This window comes from Pinus tabuliformis, chromosome X, assembly GCF_031772625.1.
Source record: "Pinus tabuliformis cultivar Carrire ecotype Pingquan chromosome X, CPIR1, whole genome shotgun sequence".
Taxonomy (NCBI): domain Eukaryota; kingdom Viridiplantae; phylum Streptophyta; class Pinopsida; order Pinales; family Pinaceae; genus Pinus; species Pinus tabuliformis.
Window position 1 is genome coordinate 1,438,137,860 of NC_142308.1, and position 9,485 is coordinate 1,438,147,344.

At 36.3% G+C, this 9,485-nt stretch overlaps 1 protein-coding gene across 1 annotated transcript; it reads right to left on the reverse strand.

Moving 5' to 3' along the window:
* Positions 1-3,022: 3,022 nt before the first annotated feature.
* Positions 3,023-3,352, reverse strand: LOC149145427 (protein GLUTAMINE DUMPER 2-like). Its single transcript, XM_089452444.1, has one exon. The coding sequence runs from the start codon at positions 3,350-3,352 to the stop codon at positions 3,023-3,025; it is 330 nt and encodes a 109-aa protein (XP_089308570.1).
* Between the last annotated feature and the right edge of the window lie 6,133 nt (positions 3,353-9,485).

Below are 9,485 nucleotides of genomic sequence, written 5' to 3' on the forward strand. Positions count from 1 at the left end.
CATTTAATAAATGTTCTCGACATAGAGCCCGAAGCAAAGGGTTGGATGTTGTGGCAAGGATCACGGATGAGCGAGGAAAACTTACTGTATAATAATTTGACCAATGGATACATAAACAAGAATGTCAAAAATTAGAAACGCGTACTTTATTTATGTCCATGAGTATTATGCTTGTCAAATAAATTAATGGTGTCTATGAGTAATTATGCTTGACAAACGATTAAATGGCCTAAAGTTACATATAATTGTCTATGAGTATTATGCTTGTCAAATAATTAATGATGTCTATGAGTAATTATGCTTAACAAACAATTAAGTCGACTAAACTTATATATAATTGGAACGAATTATTTAAGGTTAAATATTTTGTAATGTAATTACTAATTTATTTATTAATAAATAAATAAAATGATATATTTTTTAAATGTTAATTATATGGATAATAATCAATTTTTTTTTTTTTTTTGGTTTATTTTGCTGAATTCTTTTCCAAACACTATGGTGGGTATGAGTTGTTACTTTTTGCCCAACAAGTTCCTTCACAGGGAGTTCTTTGTGTAAATCCAAGTTTTCAAGTACATGATTTCTTTTTATCTACAATATCTTTATTCAAAAAATGTTTGCTCTGCTTGTTGCTTTGATTTTTGTTGATTTTGGAACCTTCTAAATATGAGCCATGGAGTTTCATTTCTCTGCTTGGCTTGTGGTGCTGTACAGAGCATCCATATTTAGATTATTTTCCAAAGTCTTTTCTTCTTCATTTGTAGAGCAGTAAGATACTTGCCATGCCTTTGGGTTAAGGACTTCCCTCATTTTTTTTGTTATATTTTTTTTTCTAGCGGGCAAATGTTTTGAAGGTGTCTGGTTTCAAAACAGATTTGGCACCTAAATGTAGTATTCTCATAATATAAAACATGTATCCAATGAATGTTTTAATGTTTTAGATAAATAAGATTACATAGACTTTAGCTAAGATCTATCTTTAAACAGATTCCGTCAAAAGTATAAATACCTTTTTCTATTATGTCATAATCCATTTTTGTGAAAATTCCAGAAGTATTCTCAATATCTTCCATGACCGGATCATGTTAATATCTTCCATCATATGATAAGATAAATTTGATAATCTCACCCAAACCTACATGATAATGACCGCCATACTTGTAACATCAAACATCAGCAACCATAGAAAATAAAAATCCCACCCTACCCAAAACCATAGCCCATGACTTTCCCATAACTTTCTTTATATCAAACAAAACTATGAAAATCACAATTAGGTATCCAAGAAAAATATAGTCACTCATGCAAATCTTCTAATCTCAGGAGAAACCATTAAACCCGCGTATCCCTTTTCTGCTTATTCAACTATATATGGTTACGACGGATTTTGGATCTGATCAGGAAAAGCAACACCCTTCCCTTTCATTATAACATCCTTGAAAAGACTGGTCAGTTGGCGTTTTTCATTCCGGTAGGGCCACCCCTCAGCGTCAAATTCAACATTATGGTGGAGTTCCTACGAACTCCATGATCTTTCAACTGAATGGCATCTTGCCACAGTTTCCCCTCAAAAAATAACAACTCTGGGATATCCAGGTTGTTCTGACTGGTATTCTACAACTCTTCCACTAGTTCTAAACCCTGAATCCCCCAGAGGACGGATTTCTCCCACAGAATTTCAACAGAAACCTGAAAAATCTCCAGATCTGGTGAGGCTGGCATTCATAAGAAACATTGTGGGAACTAAACTCCGGAACGTAGCTGCTCTTTCGCACACCGTTCGCTGGTAAAAACCCAGTCTCTCCAACAATCCTTAGAAACAGCGGGTTCTCCAGCGGGGAGAGGGAACAGTGGAGCAAGCCGACGTTCCTTCAAAGGTTCTATGTCATCTACTGCAAAAAGCCAGGAGGTCCTCAAGATCAGTATGCACATACCACCATAGTTCTTCTCCATGCAGGGAAAAGGGAAGATCGGCTTCAAACCGACGCCCACCTCCTCTGATTAAGTCGTTCACGTGGCTTGCGGCGTCGCCCTCCAGAAAGTTGCAGAAGGATAAAAAGCTATTGCATTGCTCCTCCCTTACCCTCCGTTTCTGGTCCAGATCGGAGACCTGCTATTTTCCACGTGCAAAAACACAAACAAACCCTCTCCTTCCCATAGATGGGAGTATACACGAGATCGCCAGCCTTTGATTCCTGCATAGAAAAAGACGATCACTCCGTGGCACATGATCGTCTGCGCCGCCAGCAAACAACCACTGCGTAAAATAAAACCCTAGGAGAACTCGTGTTCGCCCCGCGCCTCCAGTACGCACGATTTTTTGTTTTTTAATTGTATTTTTCATTAATTTTGTTCGATATTCATATATTTGAACCGTAAATGTTCCAAAAAGATTTCAGGTGCTAAATTTATCTGAACATTAAAAAAGAAACATTTTAAATAATCCTAAACCTCTCGATCACAAAAAAACACAAAAGAAGAGTATATTCAATAAATCATTAAAAAAAACTTAGTCGCAGGGCAAATATACTTGAAAGCATAACTTTTTCCGAAAAAAATTGAGTGACATGCTGTGAGACATTATTCAGTTTTCAAATACGTGCATAAATTATCTTTTTATTATAGAATAGTTCTCTTTTATTGTAGAATATTGCTATGAGCGATTAAAATGTTTTTATGTATGGAAACCACTGATGTGCCTTTCAGATTGTCGTATATTTCTCTCAAGGAAAATATTTTTTTGACAATTCATGAACAAATCGGTAACAGAGCAAAATACTATGCCATTAAAATGATTCGTACTGCCATTAAGATGTTCTTGATGATAAGTAAAGAATTCACCAGAAAGTTGCAGTTTTGATAAACATTCTCTTCTCATAATAAATTACTACAGTCCAAATCTACATTCAAAATATAGAAAATCCAAGTCAACCAAAATTTCAATATATGGCCACCAACACTTCATACATTTTGAACTATTTTTTGGTTTTCCTGGCTGACTTTCAATCCCTATGAAATTTCATATGACAGAAACAGAGGCCGGGTTAGCGATAAAGGTTGGCGTGACATCACCCGCCATGATTACAACTGTCTTTTCCCGCTGTTTCTCTCGACATTCAGACGGTGTCATATTCTTCATGATCTCATTCTTGTCGCCATACTCAACATCTGATTCGTTATTTCCTTCTGAATTTGAACGATAGCAATCCTTCACATAAGAGCAAGCCAGAAAGATAACGGCACTAGCTATCAATATGATCATAGAACCCAGTCCACCCAGCACGAATGGAACTGCTGACCTCCGTGTTGAAGGTGCAGTCACATCGTAAGTTGCTGTAGCATTTCTCATAGCTATGTACTCAGAGCCTAATTTCTTGGAGAGAATTTTGGTACTAGAACAACGTTTGAGAGACATATATAGATAAATATATCCAGATCCCTCGAAACTATGATCACGCGCAAATATAAAATTATGTCACATGCCATCCGATATATTCTTCCGATCCCAACATTGATTAAACAACTATATCGAATGGAGAGAAAATATATTTTTTATATGCAACTTTTGTGTCGACTCCTCGAAAGCTGCTCAAAATGAAAAATATATATTTTCATTCATGAGTTTATTAGATAATCCACGTGAAACGGCATAAAACTTTAATCAGCTTCACTTCTGTTTTTTTTTTGAAGTTAGAATTCTGCCTCTATTGTAGATCCATGGCTCTGCCGGATGCAGTGTTGTCAGTTCACTGCATTCTCCCCTGCTCAGCATTATCATCTCTTACTGGTTAGTTACGGAAAAGCAGAAGAACACTTGCAGTCTAATCTTTACAAGGTATGGTCTAATCTTTATAATATCTTATATGACTATCTTTATTGGGGAGGGATGGGACAATCTTCATTAGGGAAATTTCGTTGGTCCTCTTTTCAGTGATAAATGTATTATAATATGGGTGACAATGTAATTATCATTGTTGAAATATCCATGCCGTTGAAGTAATCTACTCACGATGTCCTTTTTATTTAAATAATTAGGGATGTCATTTTATTTAAGTAATCTACCTTGTGGCCTGTAACACAAGCTTTCATTCTTCAAAATAAAATCTTTGTGGGTTTTCGGTTATAATGTATTTATTCAAGGTGGGCTTTTAGTTAATTGAAAATATTTATTTCTTTACTTTAAATTAACTAAAATATTTATTTCTTTGCTTTAAAATTAATACCAATGAGGGGAATAGTGACGTTATTCCAATTAAAATAAATTTTATACGCTTTGACACAACTTGCTTTTTCAATTTTTAAGAGTCGAGAAAAAACAAAAGATGACTCTAGTCACCCTCGATTTTTAATGAGCCTAAAGTGACAAGTGTTCAGATGGACCTTTTCCTTTAACGAGTCTAAAAAGGAATGAAAGAGACTACTTTGGAAATCTTGAGAGAGGGATTACCAAACCAATCGCAAAACTGCAGAATACTTTTTACGGTACGACAATCAATCTTCCCGAATGTTGTGTTAAGTGCATTGCGATCGATAGGGAGGCAGACATGGCTTCCTAAAGGTAAAGGATATAGCCTATTGTGGTCTCCCAATGTATACTCGATGGTACGTGGGAGCACAAGTCCATATTGGCACTTGTCATATCAAAGAGGAGGAATCACCCAACCTACGATGAAAGTGATAGTTACTAGGCTTTACGACACTAGAATACATCTCTAGCCTAGACTTCTAGATGTTGTGCATTAGGTTCCAAAGAATTTTTATGTTCATTGACTTTATTTTATAGTTGATCTTTCTTAAGAAGTTTTCCTTTCAGGTTCACTGCATGATGTAGATATACAATTCCTAAAATGCAATCTAAGATGATAAACAATCGTTTGATCTTCTTCTTGCAATGAAAATCATAACTACTAAGGAAAGAGAAATGAGATTCTTTCAACATAGAGCAGAGAGCACACACTAGATGCACTGTCCTAAATCAACAAGCAATCTAAATGCAAATGCACATGCATGTATTTGTTTTTCGGCCTTCTTAATGTGTGAATGACAAGAAGAATGCTATGTACAAATCTAAATTATCTTCTCAAAGCGACAATACTAACAATTTTTCTTCAAAACAGGAAAGGGAGATAATGATGACACTTTGCAATTTTGAGTTGAAAACTATTTTCGGCACTTGAAAAACCACTAATTCAAGTCAAATACAAGATTAACTATATAATCAACCATCAAGAATGATAGGATTCTTTTCTTTGACTGAAAACGATAGTTGCGACACTTCCAAATCAAAAGACGACAGTTTGATTATGCTACTTTTTGTAAAACAGAACTGTAAATAGTGCACAATACATAAAAACATTCTTAATTCTTTGTACTATGGAGGTAGACTCATGCAAAGGAAAGGAGTTTCCACATGGGTATACTAATCACAGACAACAAAACTCCTAAATAAAGCTGAAGAGAGTGAACAAAGAAACCAAAATCTGGAAGCAGAAGAGGTCTTATCTGATCAGCGCATCTGCAACACAAGGAAAGTGCGATGCAACACACCTACTACACATGGGAGGTGTGATGCATATAGATTCCCAAGAAGAGAAAGTGCGACGGACCAGGGAAGAGACTCCAACTTGGTTCTTGGTTACAGTTTGTAGCTTAGTTCAAGGATTTAGGCCGAGCTAATGATATTCAATAAATAGAAATCACAGGGGCTGAGCTAATGAGGTTACTAGAGCCACCACCAGGGCAATTAGGATGTTTTCAAATCGATTGTTCAGTTTATAAACAAAACCCAAAGATAGACTGAAGCAACATTGATCTACTTTGCACTCCCATAGCAAATGCAGCTCAAAGGCTAGCTAGCTTGACTTCAGGCTCCGTCTGTAAGTTTATAAAAGAAACAAATATAGAGAAGCAAACAATCTATTCGCGCCCCAGCAAAGTCGCCATTTTGTTATCAGGAAATCTAGTGTCTATGTAGAGCTACTAGTCCCACTAAGATGGGTAGCTATCTTAGAAACAAACATATTAAAGTTACTTTTGTTTTCCTTTATGAGAAGTAGATAGGAGAGGATCAAATAATACCAACCTCGATTTTTCACTCGGTTCCTTGCTTGTTCCTTCTCCTCACCGACAAGTCTTTGCCACTTCTCCCTTGACCACTCCACTTCAAAGAGTACCTGTAAAGTCAAAGCAGCATAATACCTTCAAGGTGTAGAGATCTACAATCATAAGCAATATATGACCAGATATATATTGACCACACAAATGAATATACTATCAGACATAAAAGAATGTGGAGGAAAGATTGAATATCTTTATTGATGTGAAGATTAGAAGAGAGATTACAACCCATTGATCTGACCCAGCGTCATCCTCCTAGCATGAAATCCCTTCTTCACCTCATGAGAGGCTTAGATCACCCAACACTATGATATTCCACTAGGAAACAAAAAACACTTCCTTACAAGATGCAAAATTCCAGCCTCTGAATCTCTGGGATGAGGGATCCATATATAGATGATTGTAGGGAGGTGAGTCACCTTTAGGATTTTGATTAGTGTCTTCTCTCTAATAGTTCTTGATTCCACTTGGAGATTGATGATCTATTACTCATCCCTGGGTGAATTCAAAGAGGCAAGTGTCACAGGAGAAGTTTCTAGAAGATTCCATGATCATCGACCTTCCAAACTGTCTCTGCCATTTGTCCATTCTCGTCCATCACACCCTACAGAAGGGCTTTCCACTATTCATCACACCTTTTACACTGGGTAGGTGAGATGCATCACACCATTAGCACTGAGCAACATGTATGGTCTAGTTTTGACCAGTTCTGAGCAGTTTTCTGTGGAGAACTTCTGGGAGATGATGTAATGAGCTGACCTTGTTCCTTTAGGGCATGAAACAAAAATTTTAGGGACTGAGAAGCCCTTGGTTTATGGACATATATGATTGGGGTTGCAGTGCCCCAAAGTGTCTATAATAGGCCCCTACCTGGAGAAGGCTACAACCTTCTCTTGTCCAGCTTCTACTAGAAGACAGCTACAACCCGCTAACTCTTCTACTAGTCAATATGTTTCCTATTACGTAGCCACTGGCCTACAGAAGGCTATGACCTTCTCTCTTCCTCTGGGGACCATGTTTCATTAATTTTTAGACTGGATGCTCCTAGTACGCAACAATAGAAAATGAAGGCCTTGTTTCATCAACTTTTCACACTGGACCCATCATAACTTTCAAACCACATCAACCAATAATCAGTTCATCTAAACAGTCAGATCATTGTCACCAAAACACTATACTGAACCCGGAAACTTTCATCATCATTCAGAACTAGCTGCAATGCGAAAAAGTATACTTCAGAATGCATATGCTACTTTACTGAACCCAACCTCCATTTATGTGCTACTTCCTTTAACAAAGCCTATATATACCTTCAAAACTAATGAATCATGAAAATTTCTTAATCAAATCTATACCAACACTCATTAACAAAGATAACCCTTCTCACTTAATCAATCAATCAAACAGACACAAAGTCCTTATGCATTTAGTTTTATTTTTAGACCTAAGAACACTTCATTGAAAGACATTAATAAACAATAGGACCGATTAGATAGATTAGTCATTTCAGAACAACATGCTTTTCTTTTGCATACGTACTTGGAAGGGTCAAACCTGTGTGTCTATGAGCCTTTACCAAGGCAAACCAACGTACAGATCAACAAATATTATCTTACAACTTCGCTGCTATTCCAGAATTCATACATAACCAGATCATGTCATTTAAAGAATAAAACATTCATAAGCAATCGGATCTAGCCCAACCAATATCAGATCATACATTGATAAGTCATTTCAGGTCTCATGATCCTGATCCAACATTGTATGAACGGTGCACAAAAAATATCATAATCATAACCCCTGCAACATAAAATATACTTCAGTTCCTAGGAAACCCTTTTACTTGCACACTTGGTCCTTTGATATTATCATCCTTATATAGTTTTTTCTTTCTTCGATACCTCGGACCAAAAAAACACTTAGAGACTTTGGTATTCTTGGAATGGATCAAATAGTCATTTATGTGCTCAAAATTATGGGCTAATACCATGGTATTGACCCTTGCTATTCTTTATTCTTTAATTTTCTTGATTTTCCTCTTGTGAAAGAGTGTGCGTATGTATATTCTCTTTTTGTTCCGTGAACTTGCTTGTATACTCCTCTTTGTCAAGTTGAACCTGCGTACACAGATTAAACTATATGAAAACATCCTTTTCCTTCAACTTCTTGATTTTGATCCGTAGAAATTTGTTCCAACTTCTTGTTCTTTTGTACCAATGCCATGCTACATCTAAATAAACCTATTGCATTGTGGGTTTCCTTTTATCAAATCCGAGCTGACCTATGATTTAGTTTCCATCAAGGACAACACTTGTATCATAATGTGAAAAATCTTCCCCTTTGGACTTGATTGCAACCATATTGGTGTTGATTACTGCAAGTTGTAGAAACTGTTAGAGATATCAAGCAACACCAAAATACTCTACCCCTTTGACATCAAGGGAAAAGGGTAGACCAATATATTCTCCCTCTTTGAGATAGACTATGTTGTCCATGCTCCCCGTGAGTACATGCAGAGTCTGCAGAGATAATTTTCAAAAGAATAACATGACTCTATATCTCAACTAAGTGAGTATGACCTCCCTAAGACCAATGACTCACGCATGCATCAATCACCCAACCAAGAAGGAATACACCAAATTTGACTCATTCACCTAGCCAAGAGGGGATATACCAATTTTTTATACATGGCTAAAATATAGAAATTATTACATCATCCTTCCCATGCAAAGCGGGGATACAAATTGCATCTTATGTCCAATAGGACTCATTCAAAAATAGACAATGATAGAAGGAGACATATTACACCCTAGATCTCTACAAGATCTATGCAAAAATTGATATGAATATCTAAAATCATAACTATAATTAGAAACCATAATTCCCACAATACATATTGTTTTTGAAGGCTAATGCTCCCCCTGAACCTATGCTACCTGTGCATTGTCAACAAACCATTCATCAAGGATTCTTCATTAGTTAGATAAAAATCAATGAACAAGGGATGTAAGAAGACTATAATCATCAATATCAGACTAAGCAACCATAGCAAATTCTGACCCACTGTTTTTCAATCATAAAAACATATACGCTCCTGCAGCCACAGAAACTCTTGTATATATGTGACTATCCTTCATGGAACCCAGGTATAGTAACCTTCATCTGAGAAACTACTCCCAAATTTTTTCTGAGATATTCTAAAGTTTCTCTTGGAAGCGATTTTGTGAATATATCAACAACCTGCTCTCTGGAGGGAAGGTACTCCAATTTATTCTTTTTCTCAAGCACTTATTCTCATAGAAAATAGTAGTTAATGGATATGTGCTTGGTATTGGAGTTCATGACTAGATTTTCCGAAATATTTA